Below are 15,875 nucleotides of genomic sequence, written 5' to 3' on the forward strand. Positions count from 1 at the left end.
CGTAATCCCCACTATGTCTGGGCTGGTGTCAGCCAGCAGAGGGGTGAGTTCCTCCTGCTTGTTACCCATAGTACGAGCGTTTGTGTAGAGGCATTTGAGGCCGCCTGTAGATGTGTGTACTGACGCCCTAGTCCCAGCGTTACCCTGGCCCCTATCTCTTACCTGTTTATTCTTGTGTGAGAGGATGAAGTATATAAGGTCAGTAATATCTTTGGGTCTGTATTCTGAGTTGTAATCTTCTTCCTGTAGATATGTAAGGCAGGCTTGGGTGCCATCCTGGTATGAGATGTTGGTATATTGGCTGGTAATGTCCATGGTTGCTGGGAAGGTGGTCTATGTTTCTAAGTTTCCATTGAACAGGGATGTCCAACCTTTTTGAATGTGGGGCCAGATCATGAATTTTTTTTATCACCCAGCGGGCTGGCGAGCCATGTTCAAACACCCTCTGTCCTGGGCCAGAGAGACCCTGCCTGTGTAGCCCTACTGCACCTGCCTGTTACTGCAAGGTTCATGGTCGCTGCTGGTGGGCAGGGGCAAGAAAGACCTGTTCGGCATCCAGCCAGCTACTGCCCCAGAGACTAAAGGGGAGAAATAAATAGCTCCACATCTCCTCCATCCCCTGAGCAGCACAGCCCCACGAGCCGGCATTGCCTGAGGGGGGCTGGAGTGGGGCGGCTGCTGCACCGCAGCCCCTCGCCCACCTGCCTGCACAGCCCTGCTCACTGTGGTGCCCGGCCACCCCCGCATGCAGCCCTGGTGGCCTCAGCGCTGCGAGCCCAGAGCATGGGGTCTGGCAGACACTGGCTCCTGCTGCCTCGCCCCGTACAAGTCACGCCAGGACCCTGCCTGCCGAGCCCCCCCCCCCCCGGGCTAGCTTCCCACATGCTGCTGGGGATAGGAGGAGACTTGCCAGGTTGGCACCAGCCAGCAGAAGCGGCGGCGGAGCCATGTGCTACTCAGGACTGATTGGTGCAGACAGGGGGAAAATGCTTTTCTCTGGGACATTGTGCCTCCGTGTTTCACTGCCCCTCCCCACACTTCCCCGGTTCCTCCTGCCCAGCATTGGCTCCAGGTCCCAGCCTGCTGCTCCCCTGCCTCTCCCCAGCCATACTGGTACCTGGAGGGCCCTGCTCCCAGGGGAAGTGCCGGCGGGCCCGAGCCTGGAAGCGGGAGAGGCTCCACGCATCAGGCTTCTTGGGTGCCGTGGGGCAGGCCCCTGCTGGGCCATACTGCCCCCAGGTGCCTTGGGCAGGCCCCTGGGGCCGGGCAGACCCCCCTCCGGAGGCCCGCTGCAGGATCCAGGGGGGAGCAGCAGGCTGGAGGCTTGCGGGTGGCCTCAGGCGGCTCCATCCACTCCACGTGCTGCGCTCAAAGTTGCCTTTTGGAGCCCGGGGGCAGGTGCCTCAGGCAGTCCCACTGGGCCAGGCAGACCCCTCCCAGAGGCTCCAGGGAGGAGCAGCAGGTCAGAGGCTTGCCTGGTGGACTTGAAGCCGACTCCATCCACTCCACACGCCAAGCTAGCAGTTAACCACTGGAGCCCAGGGACGGGCATCTGCCAGGCCCTGCCGCCCCCAGGCACCTCAGGCAGGCCCCCAGGGCTGAGCAGCCCCCTCCCGGAGGCTCCAGTGGGGAGCAGCAGGCCGGAGGTTTGACTGGTGGACTCGGAGCCAGCTCCATCAACTGACTGATGCAGGCAAGGGGCCACTTTTCCTGGCTGGTGCTGACCTGGCTGGGTCCGTCCCATCCAGAGCAGCATGCAGCTGAAGCCGGCTTCCCACGTGCTGCTGGGAATGGGAGGAGCCCAGCTGGGTCGGGACCAGCCAGCAGAAGTGGCAGTGGAGCCATGTGCTGCTTGGGACGGGACGAGCCTGGCCAGAGCGGCAGGGGCTCAGCTGCGTTTTTCCCCTGCCTACGCTGGTCAGTCCTGAGCGGTACATGGCTCGCCACCGCTTCTGCTGGCTGGTGCTGACCTGGCTGGGCTCTTCCCGTCCCCAGCAGCACATGGGAATCTGGCTTCATCTGTGTGCTGCTCCGGATGGGACAGACCCACCCGGGTCGGCATCAGCCAGCAGAGGCAGCGGAGCCGTGTGCTGCTCGGCACTGACCAGTGCAGGTATGGGGAAAGTGCAGCTGAGCCCCTGCTGCTCCGGCTGGGCGCATCCTGTCCCAAGGGGCACATGGCTACTCCTTCCCCACACACCACGTTGGCAACGTCGAGCTGATGCAGTGCGTGTGGGAACCATGTCCCTTCCCCAGCCCTTCAGGAGCCATTAGGAAGCTGCTGAGGGAGGGAAAAGGGGTGGCAATGAAAGTAAACTGTGTTTACTTTAGTTTCCCGTTGCAGCGCTGCAAGCCACAGAAAATGCCTTGGCGGGCCACGTGGTGGACAAGCCTGCCGTAGAAAGTTTGTAGTGTCTTGGACAAAACTTGCTCTGTGGGTGGTGAGCGGTTTTAGGATTGATTCAATGAAACCTGATATTTCCTCAGTTAGGGTCCCATGGTTGGATATGTTAGGTCTGCCAGGGTTCCCTTGTTTGTGGATTTTAGGGAGCAAGTCAAAAGTCCCTGGGTTGGGTAGTGGGGGGATCAAGGTCTGTAGTTTTTTGTGTAGCCCTGATGGAAATGATTTGATGGTATTGTTGAGTTTCTTGGTGAAATGGGGAGTAGGATCTTCTTGTAATTCTTTGTAGTAGGTGGTGTCTCAGAGTTGTCTGTTGGCTTCCTTTATGTAGCCTTTATGGTTTAGGATGACTATGGCTCCTCCTTTATCTGCTGGTTTTATTACTATTTGGTGGTTAGATCTTAGAGATTCTGTGGCCTTTCTCTCAGGTAGAGAGAGGTCGTTATGGTGGTGTGTTGCTGATTATTTCATTGTTCATTCTTTCCCTGAAGCAGTCAATGTAGCGGTCAAGGTTAGGGTTTGGTCCACTGTGAGGTGTCCAATCTGAGTTTTTTTGGGGGGTTGAGATTTTCCTGAATGTTGTCAGAGGATGAGTTGTTGGGACTGGATTCAGTTTGGTTGTGGAAATATTCCTGGAGGTGGAGGCATTGGAAGAATTCTTCTAGTTCTCTACATTGAAGTATTTTATTAGGGTATCTTTCTGGACAGAAATTTAGGCCTTTAGAAAGGACAGATTTTTTTGAGTTTTGGTAAGCGTGTGTGTGGAGAGAGTGATAATATATGTGGGTTGGTCACAGCTTTCAGTTTCATCAAGTCTGAGGTTGAAATGTTGTACGGTGTTGGTGTTGTTCCTCTGATGGTTGATTTGTTGCTGGGGAACTTGTTCTTGGAGTAATTTGTTCCATTTCTTCTTTTTATGTAGGATGAATGTTGTAGGAAGTTCTTTGTAGTCTCTTTGTATCCATTGTATATTAGGGAAGATGATTGGATTTCTGTCTTTTAAGTTGTTGTAGGATGTGGTGATTTTCCTTCCTGAGTTGGTCTCTGAGTTGGAGTAGATTAGTTGAAGTAGATGATTTCTAACTTTCTCTGAAGTTCTTCTGCATAGCTGTGAAGCATATTTGGAGTTGTGTGTAGTAGTCAGAGGACTGTAGATGTTTAGTCCTCGGGGAACGAAGTTGTGTTTTCTTGCATAGGCTTAGAAAATATGTTGCTGTTGAGTCTGGCTTCTTTCTGTTTCATGTTGTACAATTTCCATTTCAAATGGCTGAATTCAATATCTTCCATGTTACAGGGGTGTAGGTTGTAGCCGTGTTGGTCTAAGGACACAGACAGACAAGGTTCTTCAGGTGAATCTGATCTTTTATTTGACCAACTTAAATAGTTGGAAAACAATTATTAAGCAAGCTTTTGAGGTCAAAAACCCTTCGTCAGGCTAAGGAAGTTTCAGCAGTTGCTGTGTGTTTCTCCGGGAGGGAGAGAGAGATACACATCAGGCTTGGAATCCTTCTTCTCATCTCTAATATTAGAGGGGGAAGTGCTGGCTCTGAGAAGTCTCAGCTTAGTTAAGCTGTTTGAGCCCGCTGTCTTGGACTCTTTTAGCTATTTTTTTTTTTTTTTAATTTTAATTTAGGAACAAAGCGTGGGGTATGGTACTCTGAAACAAACTCCAATCAGGACGAAATGGTCAATAACTATGTTGAATCCTCAATACTGTGGTGTCTTTTACAAAGAGTGGTAATGCTATCATAGTGCAATGCAACACACTTTTGTCTGTGTGTGTCCCTATCTCACACTTGATTAATATCCTAAATAGAACTTGAATTGGAGTTCTTCACTTGTTGCACTTGTTTTTTCATCTGTATCTGGACTCCAGGCTTTTTCTAAGAGCCTGTAACATCCTTTAAGAAAGGAGCCAGACTTCATACATTTATACAAAGTATAGCTCTAGAAGCGGTTATGCCACAAGGTGGCAGTAAAGTCTTTAACTCCAAGTCTAATACTCAGTGCAACAGTGAACTATATTCTCCTAAATTGTTCTTGAAATGTAACTATCTGCATGCAGTTTCTATGGAGCGCTGGGAAATTGGGAAGTCAACTTTTTTCAGACTGGAGAAATGATCAACTTCTTATCTCTCACATAGATACCTACCCAAATAATTTTGCTAAGCTACTAGAGTTTAAGAATGCAGAATATGGACACTTTACTGGGATGTCAGCATTGGCAAGGAAATATCTGGTTCCATTCCCTAGGTTATCATTGTAAGATTAAAGTGATTCCAAACGTCGACTCGGTGGTATCAATACCCGATTGCTGCAGAAGATCTTTAACTTCTCCACTCCTATCAGATTTAGGCCGCAAGTATTGATCTTCAGTTTAGGCCTTTGGTTCCAAAATGGTTCTTGGAAGGTGTCCGGCATTCATTGGAATGGCAGTGTCCTGCCTTGTGAGAACCTCAAGAATTCAAAGACCCTTTGCCATCTGCCTTGGCTTGTAACTTCAGACCCTGTCCACTTTGCTGTGATCAACTCAATTGGAGAAGTCTCTCCACTCCTGTAGACTATACCACTGGCTAGCTTTGGGAAACTGAGTAAAAGCAAACAACAGCGTTCATGTTCATCTTTTCCTTGTGCTAGTGTTTTTCAGGCATATTCAACCAGGAATTGCTAAATGCCTAACATTTTGTATTTATTAACTATTTCTCTAAAATTTTAGTACAGTCTCTAAAGTGACTGACAAGTTAAAATATGCTGCTGGCTCTCATGGATAATTCTTATGGCTATGTCTGTCTGTCTGTAGGAAAACCTTATTTACACTACTGATCCAGATTCAATTGAAGTAAATACTAAAGACATGGACAGTACATTAAGCAAGGCATCCAGAGCAATAAAGAAAACATCAAAAAAGGTAAGAGTTTCAAGTATTAAATTCTGAGTGTTTCTTTTGTCATATGACTTCTTTTTCAGCAAAAATCTAATATAGCCATAGTGGCAAAATTTGTTAGTGTTCCCAAATTCAGGGTTCTCTGTGAGTGCTATAAATCTTGACAAGATCCAACAGTTTGCATCTATGAACGGATTAGCAGATGAAAATAAAATTCTGGGTTTTTTAGTTAGTGGTATACATGGGTTCCAAAGCTGATTTGTGCTGGCGCATCTATTATGCAGTAATCCCCAAATATATCATTGAATTCCCAATCATGTTGTATGACTGTACCTTTGAGTCTATTAAACTGCTGTGTAGGAACTGAGATTCCATGAGGTCAGAGTAGTGTTTTTAAGTGGCTGCTCAGTGGCCTATGTAAGATGAAATGGGTTGTTTAAATTCACCTCGTGATGTGCAAAACCACATTTGGTAGTCAGCTGAGGGAACAGAGATTGGAAAAGCGTGCACATGTTTAGTACTAAAACAGACATCTAAGATGCTGTAGGGAAAATGCTGCAGGTCACGGACTCTGGCTGTAGAAATAAACTAACTTTCAGAATTTGAAGCAGTGTTGTATTCTTTTACTGTTGGTGAATAAATGTATTACAGCTCTCATCAAACTCTACAGGTTACAAGAGCATTCTCTTTCTCCAAAACACCAAGGAGAGCTCTTCGAAGGGCTATAATGGCGCACAGTTCAGTGGAAGGAAGGAGTCCCAGCTCAACTAATGGGAGTTATATAGGCAGCTGCCTGACCAGTACATCATCATTAGCTGTGAGTGACTTAACTATTCAGGTTAAATGGCATAACCTTAATTTTGATAAGAGTTTTGCTAATATATGGTGTACTGAACTTTTATTCTTATATGGCAAGAGCTTTTTATAAGGGTTTGAGTGCATATGCAAAACTCTTCTAACGCTTAGGATAAAAAACTTCATTTAGATTTTTCCTGCACTTCCAACTATGTTAAGATAGCTTGTCAAATTACGTTGCTCAAACCATAACCTATCGTCTACACCAGAGAAAACCAAGAGTGAACTCAATATTGTAGATTCCAAATGATGATTTTTTCCCTAATGTGGGTAAAGGATGCTTCTAACACCATTGGGAAGTGAAACTGTCCTAGGACAAGAACAAACAGCTTATTCAACTGTGGACATATCCTGTATATATAAACATCCTTTGTCGTCCTCTTACCTCTAATTTCTTCTTCATATAATGTTAAATTGGGATGGAAGGGTGAAACCCCCCCCCCCCCGGAAGCTGCAGCCTCAACCCCAGTTACTCTTCAATCTTTAGAACAGTGAACATTTCTTGCAGTTCTTCTCTGCTGTTTATTCAAGAACTGTAGCAGTAGAAATGCAAGTTCTTAGTACAACTGGCTATAAGAGAAAGGGCTTAGTAGGACTTTACTCTCTGAGTGAAGTGTATGCTCTAACGCCAGGTTAAAAGAGAACTAGTTTTAGATTCATAGACATTAGGGGCTGGAAGGGACCTCGTGAGATTGAGCCCACCCCCCGCCATAGGCAAGAAGTCTGCAGGGATCAAATGATCCAGCAAGATAAACATCCAAATGCCTTATGAGTCTAGAGTAGCTATTTGCACCACCTCCAGGGGGAGTCTGTTCCAGACCCTGGACACTCAGACTCTAAAAGTTTTTCCTTGCATTCAATCTAAATCAGCCTTCTAGGAGTTTGGGGCCTTTGGACTGTGTTATTCCTTGGGGAGTTCTGGTGAACAACTGTTCTTCCAGATCCTGATGCAATCCCCTTATAGACTGACACCAAGTTGTCCCCCCCCGAGCCTTCTCTTCTCCAGGCTGAAGAGTCCCATGTCCCTCAGCCTCTCCTTGCCAGGTTTGCTCTCCTGGCCTTTGATTTATATGGGTGGCTCTCCTTTGGACTCTCTTGAGCTTAACCACATCCCTCCCAAACCTGGGGGGCCCAAAACTGGACGCAGTACTCCAGTTGCGGCCTCACTAAGGCCAAGTAAAGTAGGAGGATGACATACTTGGTTTTGATAGAGATGCATAGTTTCATAGTTGGAAGGGTCGGAAGGGGCCTGAGCAGATCATCAAGTCCGACCCCCCCCTGCCATGGTGATTTTTACCTAGCCTCCTTTTGAAGACCCCCAGGGTAGGAGTGAGTGCCACTTCCCTTGGAAGCTGGTTCCAGATCCTAACCGCCCTGACTGTGAAGTAGTGCTTCCTGATATCAAGCTTGAATCTACTGTCAGTCAACTTATGGCCGTTATTCCTTGTTACTCTTGGTAGTGCTCGGGGGAACAGGGACTCTCCCATTGCCTGCTGGTCCCCCTTGGTCAGTTTATAGATGGCCACCAGATCCCCTCTCAGCCTTCTCTTGTGGAGGCTGAACAGGTTCAGGTCCCATAGCCTCTCCTCACAGGGCCTGCCTTGCTGCCCCCTGATCATGCGAGTGGCCCTCCTCTGGACCCTATCGATGCTGGACACATCCCACCTGAAGTGCGGCGCCCAGAACTGGACGCAGTACTCCCAACTGCGGCCTGACCAGTGTTGCATAGAGCGGGAGGATCACCTCCTTGGACCTGCTCGTGATGCATCTGTGGATGCATGTCAAGGTGTGGTTATCCTTCCTGACCGCATCCCCACATTGGTGGCCCATGTTCATCTTGGCATCAGTAACAACTTCAAGCTCCTTCTCTGCCTCTGCACTGACAAGAAGGGAGTTCCCCAGTCTGTAGATATGCTGCTGGTTCTTCCTCCCCAGGTGCAGTACCTTGTACTTGTCAGTATAGAAACCCATCCTGTTCTGATCCGCCCACCCATGTAACCTGTCCAGATCTAGTTGCAGCCTGTCCCTCTCCTCTAGCATACTCACTTCTCCCCACATCTTGGTGTCATCTATGAATTTGAACAGGGTGCTTTTCAACCCCTCATCCAAGTCGCTGATGAAGATGTTGAACAGTGCAGGCCCAAGGACCAAGCCCTGGGGGACCCCACTGCCCACATCCCTCCAGGTTGAAAGTGACCCATCCACCACCACTCTCTAGGTGCGGCCCTCCAGCCAACTGGCGACCCATCTGACTGGGTAGGCATCGACGCCACAGTCGCCTAATTTTTTTAATGAGAGTGGGGTGAGAAACAGTGTTGAAGGCCTTCCTAAAGTCCAGAAAGACTACATCTACTGTGACACCTGTGTCCAAGGATTTTGTGACCTGGTTGTAGAAGGCCACCAGGGTGGTCTGACAGAACCTGCCCCTAATGAACCCATGTTTGTTGCCCCTAAGCATAATCTTCCCTGCTGGTCCCTTGCAGATGTGCTCCTGGATAATTTTCTCAAAGAGCGTCCCCAGGACCGAGGTAAGACTAATAGGCCTATAGTTTCCTGGGTCTGTCTTCCTCCCTTTTTTGAAAATGTGGATCACATTGGCCCTTTTTCCAGTCCTCTGGCACCTTGCCTGGGTACCATGAGGGCTCATAAAGCCATGCCAGGGGTCCCTCTCTGTCTTCTGCTAATTCCCTCGGCACTCTAGGGTGGAGAATATCAGGACCTGCTGATTTGAACACTTCTAGTCCCACCAGAAGTTCCCTGACTAGGTCCTCACTGACCCTGGGCCTGGCTGCACCTCCCCTGGGTCCATCAGGGATCCTGGTGGGGGGATGCCCCGGTCTCTGCTCAGAAAAACGGAGGCAAAGAAATTGTTAAAGCGGTTAGCTTTGTCGTCTGGAGCGAGCACCAGATTTCCTAGCGTGTCCTGCAGAGGCCCCATATTACCTGGTACCATCAATGGGTGCATGCCAGAGTTTGGTTAGCTATGCCGGCTCGTGTTTATCTTGTGGTCAATCAAGACCCCCAAGTCTCTTTCTCTTATGCTGATAGTGAGTGTAGCACTGCCGAGCCTATTAGTATGATGCTGGTTGTTCCTCCCAAGGTGAGCACCCTGCACTTCTCCATGTTAAATGCCATCAGGTTTTGGTCCGCTCACCTTGCGAGTGTGTCCAGGTCGGCCAGTGTCCCTAACCTTTCTTCTAGTGTGGCCGCCTTCCTGCATAGTTTAGTGTTGTCCGCGAACTCTGCTAGTCTGCATCTGATGCCCAAATCCAGATGGTTAACAAAGATGTTGAAGAGTACCGGCCCGAGTCCTGAAGGACTCCGCTGGTCACCTTCTGCCACGTTGATTTGCTCCCATCAACTAGTACTCGTTTGGTCTGACCCCAGAGGCAGTTCCTCAGCCATCGGACTGAGAGGGTTGAGGCCACAGTTCCCCAACTTAACCATGAGGACATTATGGGAGACCAAGTCAAAAATTTGTTGAAAGCCTGTCTCTTGTTAGTCTCCTATATTTGCTCTGCACGATAGCAGCTTAGAATAGGAGTAACACAGTATAAAGTATACTTTAATAGCCTACTTTTAAATGTCACAATCAAGGTAATGCTTTGCTCTGCCACTTATGAGTTAGGGATAGTAGCATATGAATTAACATCTCCAATCAGACAGTGTTTCTCCTTGTTCGGTATCCTGTCTCCGACAGTGGCCAGAAATAATAGCTACTTCAGAAGAAAGGGCTAGAAGCTCTGCGTTAGGAAATTGAAGAAATAACTTTCTAACAAGATAGTCAGAGGTTGCCCCAGGTTGTTCCTTCAAAAAAAAATATACACATACGCATGTGATATATTGTACTTTACTTAGTGGTGGTTTTGGTGCAGAAATAGCTATGGTTTTGGAGTGGCCTCGTGACCGTGATCCGCTCTCGGTGGAAAGAGCTGACGCTTCCTGAGTAAACTGGTTTAAAAAAAAAAAAGCTACGTGTTTTCCAACAGGGCAAGAACGTAGGAGGTCACTAGCTCTTTCTGTGTGGTGTGTACGACAAATTATGTGATTCATTTAACTTTTCCTGTTCTCATATTGGTACAATCCACTCATGAAGAGATGAGTGGTCATGAATTTTCTCTTCCTCATGTAGGCTTTGCCCTCATAACACATCGGCAGAATTGAAGCAACAACCAAATCGCCTTTGTTAGTTTTCTAAGCATTGATTTGATGAACACCAGACAATTCCAAAGTTACCGGGGTGTCGGTTGTAGCCATGTTCGTCTCAGGACGTGGGCAGACAAGGTTCTTTGGGTGAATATGAGATCTTTTATTAGACCAACTTAAACATTTTTTCCAACTTTAAGTTGGCCTAATAAAAGATCTCATATTCACCCAAAGAACCTTGTCAGACGGCTCCAAAGGACTTTGGAATTATTTCAAACACTAAACTACCAAACTGGTAACTTAGTGATGAAGCAAGCATTCATTCTCTGTTAGAACTTGACCATCAAAATTCTCTGTTTGAATTTGTGTATCAAAATTCAAGCTAAATTATATTTTGAAACCAAAATGGAGTTTGGGTGGAAACTAAATCGCAAAATTTTAAAACTAATTACATTGGGGATGTTAATCAAAGCACGATTTAAATTAGACCAGGACTGGCAATCTGTTGCCCTGGGGCTGGATCCAGCCCATGAAAGTGCAGTTCAGCCTATAGTGGTGCAGTGTCTTGGCAGCCTGCAGCTAGCCTGGCAGGTCTTCCTTCTCTGCCTTGCATAAGGCTGCGAATCACCTCTGCAGCACCCCTACTGACTGATGTGCTGCTCTGTCTCATGGGCAGCTGCTGGTTACCTTTGCTTCTGAATTCACCCGTCTCTGCCACTGGGAAGGGGAATTGGCAGTGTTTGGCTCAGGTAGCAGAAACAGTGATGCATGGCAGAGGTAGCAACAGGTGGTGCAGGTGTTTGCAGCTGACTTGCTAGCTGTAGCCCACCACTCACTAAAGGTTGCCAGCCCCTGGTGTAGGCTGTTTTTACAAGAGCCTTTACGCAACCACCCTGACAAGGTAGCAAGTGATCAGTGACGTATATCCAAGAGCATCAGTTAAAATCTAGAGAGCAAAACCACTTGAATTTGTCATTCCTTCAACTTGGGACAGTTTTAATAAAATTTCCAGTTAAAGCAAATTATTTGGACGGATAACAAATTTTGCTTGTATATGCTATTAAGAACTACTTTCTCGCTCATGGGCATGATGGTCTCACTGCAAAATTAAACCAATACAGCCAGTGTATACATTTACTAGTGTTGTGTATATCCTTTTTAACTTGAAAAACTTGAGTAGCTTTTTTGATTTTTAGATGGGCACAAAAAAATTGTTCAGGTAAAGTGTTTTCACATTTTTCCCTCTTCTCTCCCCCCTCATCTTTTTTTTGAATGGTTGATCTGGCCATTAATATTGTAGAATTTTTTTAAGCTTATGAGAAGTATCACTGAAATGCAATAGAGTAAAAGAATAACTGTGTGTAGTTTCTGTACTAATTTCACTTCCCATCTTCCTGTTTGTAGATCCCTCGTACCTCTTCTACAAACAACCTAAGTGGATCTGTCAAACGTGTTAGCATTCAGCGCTCCAGTTCTGTTGATGGGAGGTCCCAGAGTTCCAGGCCTCGAGCTGTGCTCTGTCCTGACTCTCCAACTAGTGGTCCTTCACATACCATAGAAGGAAAAATTTGTTCAGGCCCTGAGAGTTTGAATGGTCACTCCTTGGACGGACCTTGTGTCATCCCTGTCGTTACTAACACTTGTGATGTAGGAGATGATCGGAACGGTGCTGAGAATATTCCAGTCTCGAAACCCTGATCTCTAATGCCCACGTCTTCTGAAGTGAGCTTAGAGACAAACATTTAATGCTAACAGAATCAAAACAGCATAACTACTTAAAAAAAAAAAAAAAGGAATCTGCCAGACCCTTCTAATAGGTGCTGGGTATTTCTTGGTCTACTTTGGTGCACTTCGGAGCTAATTTGGGGCCACTTAAGAATCCTTCTGGTATTTAACTAGTTGCGTTTGAATTATGCAATCCAATTCTTTGGAGATGGAATTAGCACTACTGTAACAGACTTTCTTTCCAAGTTTTCTAATGACTTTTTTTATAGGATTGCAGTGTAATTAGCTGAAATATAAAAATTTATGTAAATGTGCAGTCTAGATGTTGGAGCCCCACATTGTGCTGTCCAGGACCTGTGTGCTGTTCCTGATTTTCCTTCTAGGTGCCCTTGAACAACTAACTTTCTCTCTCTTTTTTGGTGTCCCAGTCTGTCCATGACACTCCCCTTCATAGATTTCAAAAGTTTTGTTTTTTTTTGTTTTTTTTTTATATAAAGGAGAAGTGCTATATAGAAGAGTAGACTTCTGACAAACCTTAAGTGTTATGAACTGTTGCCTCTTACTGCAAATATGGAAGGTCTTAAACTGGTATGACCCCTAAGCTAAATACCTCATGAAAATATCCTTTTTTTGGTGTTTAAGTTGGTGAACTACAATTACCTGTGTACATTTCAGAAGTATAATTGGTAAGATTTTAAAAAGAACTATTTCAGCTCTCTGCAAATAGATGTAACATCAGATAAACGTGGGATTAACTCCATTTCTAAAGCCTTCAAATCACCACAAAATTTAGACTGATGCTCCAGTTTCATTTGGTCTGCTTGAGCTGCTGCTGAGATTTGTTCACAACATCTGAAAGCAGCCAGCTTTTATGTATAGTTTGTAGTCTTAGATGGGTGCACCTAGGATAAGACTACTTTATATAATGAACTGTCAGAAATAAGTTATAATTTGGTGTCTAGTATGTCTCTTTGAAAGGGTCAGATCTCATTAGCTCTGAAGAGGCTTGAAAATGTGGCAGGGGCACACAAGTACCTATGAAGCCAGAAGAGGGTCATCCAAATTGTTTCAGGGTTACCAATAAAACAGCCTCTTAACATTTTGCCTTAGGAAACTTGGAAAGAGAGACTATTGTCATAAAATGCATGAACTGTGCACTGAGGAGCTTCAACATGTTAGCTTATTAAGATTCACTCAGCAAAATGTATCCTAGATATCATGCATACCTCTCAACAGTCTTGTTACCAAGTACCTTTTTATTCTGGAATTTAAAATGCATCTTGGTGTTGGCAATTTTTTTTATTTTTCAAAATTTGCAAATGGTGAATCATTAAAATAGAAGATGGAGGGCGTTTTTAATACTGCAGGAATTGAATTGCTTTTTAGTTTTTGGGTGTCACTGTTAAGAGGTGCAAGTACTGCAGTGCTGAAATTGACACCTTTTTGTCTCTTCTAATCACTTTATTTTCTCTTAACAGGGCATCTCTTCACCTTCCTTAGTCAACCTTCCCTCAATCTTTGAAAAGAGGAGACATACCTTAAGCCGGTCAACAACTCACTTGATATGAACTAGGTTTCAAATGGAATGACTTACTGTAATCAACTGACCAGCAGCTGGCTTTCCAGATGACCTGTTACTGATAGTAATGGTACTTTAGTCATTAGCACTTAGTGACAACTAGTAAGATGTTAGATAACACTAAATTAAACGCAAGGAATCTTGACTAGTATTGAAGGGGAGAAACAAGTCAACCAAGCAAGTGATTGAGTTGGACTGGATCTTGGTTAGACGTAACACTTGTTTACACCCAGAGACTTCCTTACCAACGTGATTTTTTTTTCTTCAACAGAGGAGCTATTTATACATTAATTTGGTGTCAGTTTTTGAAATTAAGATGTCACTCACTTGATTCTTCTGTTGACTGAGGTTATTGAATGAATCAAAAGGAAGTAACCCAATTTCATCAGTTGGCTATGCACTCCTTAGTGTAAGCTAATGCTTGGATCATTGATTAAATTGAAATGTGTTTTGAATGGCTGCCTGCCATTTAAGTATGACAGTTGACCTGTTGTACAGCTGCTTATTCTAGATCTTTTTTTTAAAAAAAAAAGTCTAACTCATTATAGCATGAATGTATTTGGATTGAGTAAATATAATGCTGTGGTCCTCTTGTGTTTTCTGTCTCTTTCTAGTGTAAAGTTGTTGGCTGATTAAATATATATGTATGCAGTTACGTGACTGGTAAGTCAAAATACTATGACTGACTTAGGAACCAGAAGTCATTTGGTGTGATAAATAAAACAAGGAAACCTATTTTTTAAGCAGGAGTCCAAGGAAAAAATCACTGTACTTAAATTTATATTTACAGCCTTTTATTTGAGGCAATTGTTAAAGATATTTCCAAAACCTTGGTCAACTGCTTTTTATGTAGTTTATGCAGACTACTTAGATGTGAAGCTGAAATTCTGGAAGTAATTTCAGTTTCTGATAGCTTTTTACTTTTGATGTAGATATACTTTCAAAACTTTCACCTATTTTTTTTTTTTCTCTCTATACTTTCTTTCCAAGTGGTGAATTTCCAAGCAATCAAGTTTTCAATATATATTAGCATCAGCACCACCTCAGGAATTGTCCATATATGTATATTTCTGCACTTCATTAACTTTTAATTGCCTGTCTGTCCTAAGTGGGGTTTCCAACTTAGATCTCCTTTAACCACAAGATGCTATCCTACTTGTTTTATATGTAATTAGTGCTGCTTTTGAACATGTCAGATGGTTTGTTACCTCTGTATTTTTAAGATATAGTTTTTGACAATACAAGCAATGTAAATAAACTCATTAAAACAACATTTCTGACTAGTCTGCTGAATTGGCTTTCAGGAAAGTCCAGTGAGTTCTCATGCATCTGAAGAAGCTGTGCGCTGGGACCTAGTCTAGAAATTTTCTAAATCACTATAATGTAGTCACTAAATACTTAGCTTGTAAGCTGTATCTGGAATTAACAAGATTGACTTCTGTAGATACTGCTCCTTAAGTGTCCAGTTTTCTCTGACAGTATGACAAAGCTTGGATTCTTGTTTGTGGAAGTGCTTAACTCTTGCCAAAAGGAAAATTATTGAATATACACATGTATTTCTTGTTTAATATATCAAAACAGCTAAAAGGAAGGAGAGATTATTTTACAGACACTGATATTTCGGCATATACTGATTTTTGTATATTACACCCTTGGTAGGTTAAAACATCACATCTTTTTCTGAACAGAAGTGTTCCAGGTGTTATGGTCTTGCTCTTGCAAGGTCCTGGCTGCCCTGTTATGTCCAGTGGCTTGAGCACCTTGCTGTAGTGAGCTTCTGTTTTAGCTTTAATACTAAAGAATCTGTAGAGTACAAGGCACAGTAAAACAAAGATCTCTATGCATGGATATGTCTGGACAAGGAATGTAGGTTCAGATTTTGAATATAGACAAAACAATGTTCTTGCAAACCTAACTAGTTCTCCATCAAGAGAGAACCTCTGTTTGCATTGTTCGTGGGTTTTTTTATTTCTTGTAGGTCTTCAGACAAATTGTAGCTATTTTCCTTTTATATCAAGGGTATCAAACCCAATTGACCTTCCCCCGCCCCCCGTGGAGTCAGACCCAGACTGGAGCTTCCTGCAGGCCAGATTAGCAGTGGTGGCAGCATTAATCCCTGCGGTAGCCAGAGCTGCTGTTTTGGTGCAGGTCTGGAATCCAGGAAGTTAACGCCACTGGCTCTTAGAACAAAAAGTAGCTTGAAGCCTGAGAAACATGTGCTACAAGGAAAAGCTGAACTCGATTTATTTTGTCTGGGTAAGATGAGACGGGGGGGGGGGGGGGGG

General features: G+C 44.8%; 1 protein-coding gene across 4 annotated transcripts in view; it reads left to right on the top strand.

Annotated features, from left to right (window-relative positions):
- Positions 1–14,863, top strand: part of ECT2 (epithelial cell transforming 2) — an 80,127-nt gene extending 65,264 nt beyond the window's left edge. For 2 of the 4 annotated variants that reach the window (XM_019503310.1, XM_019503311.1), the window contains 4 exons: positions 5,202–5,309; positions 5,956–6,102; positions 11,691–12,008; positions 13,490–13,564. In XM_019503310.1, coding sequence (XP_019358855.1) covers positions 5,202–5,309; positions 5,956–6,102; positions 11,691–11,984 — 549 coding nt within the window. In that variant the 3' untranslated portion in view covers positions 11,985–12,008; positions 13,490–13,564. Of the gene's footprint in view, positions 1–5,201; positions 5,310–5,955; positions 6,103–11,690; positions 12,009–13,489 lie in introns of all 4 variants that reach the window. The other 2 variants (XM_019503313.1, XM_019503314.1) reach the window with 1 other exon arrangement.
- The last annotated feature ends 1,012 nt before the right edge of the window (positions 14,864–15,875 follow it).

The sequence above is a fragment of the Gavialis gangeticus genome, unplaced genomic scaffold (assembly GCF_001723915.1).
Source record: "Gavialis gangeticus isolate Ggan-Ray unplaced genomic scaffold, GavGan_comp1, whole genome shotgun sequence".
NCBI classification, from domain to species: domain Eukaryota; kingdom Metazoa; phylum Chordata; order Crocodylia; family Gavialidae; genus Gavialis; species Gavialis gangeticus.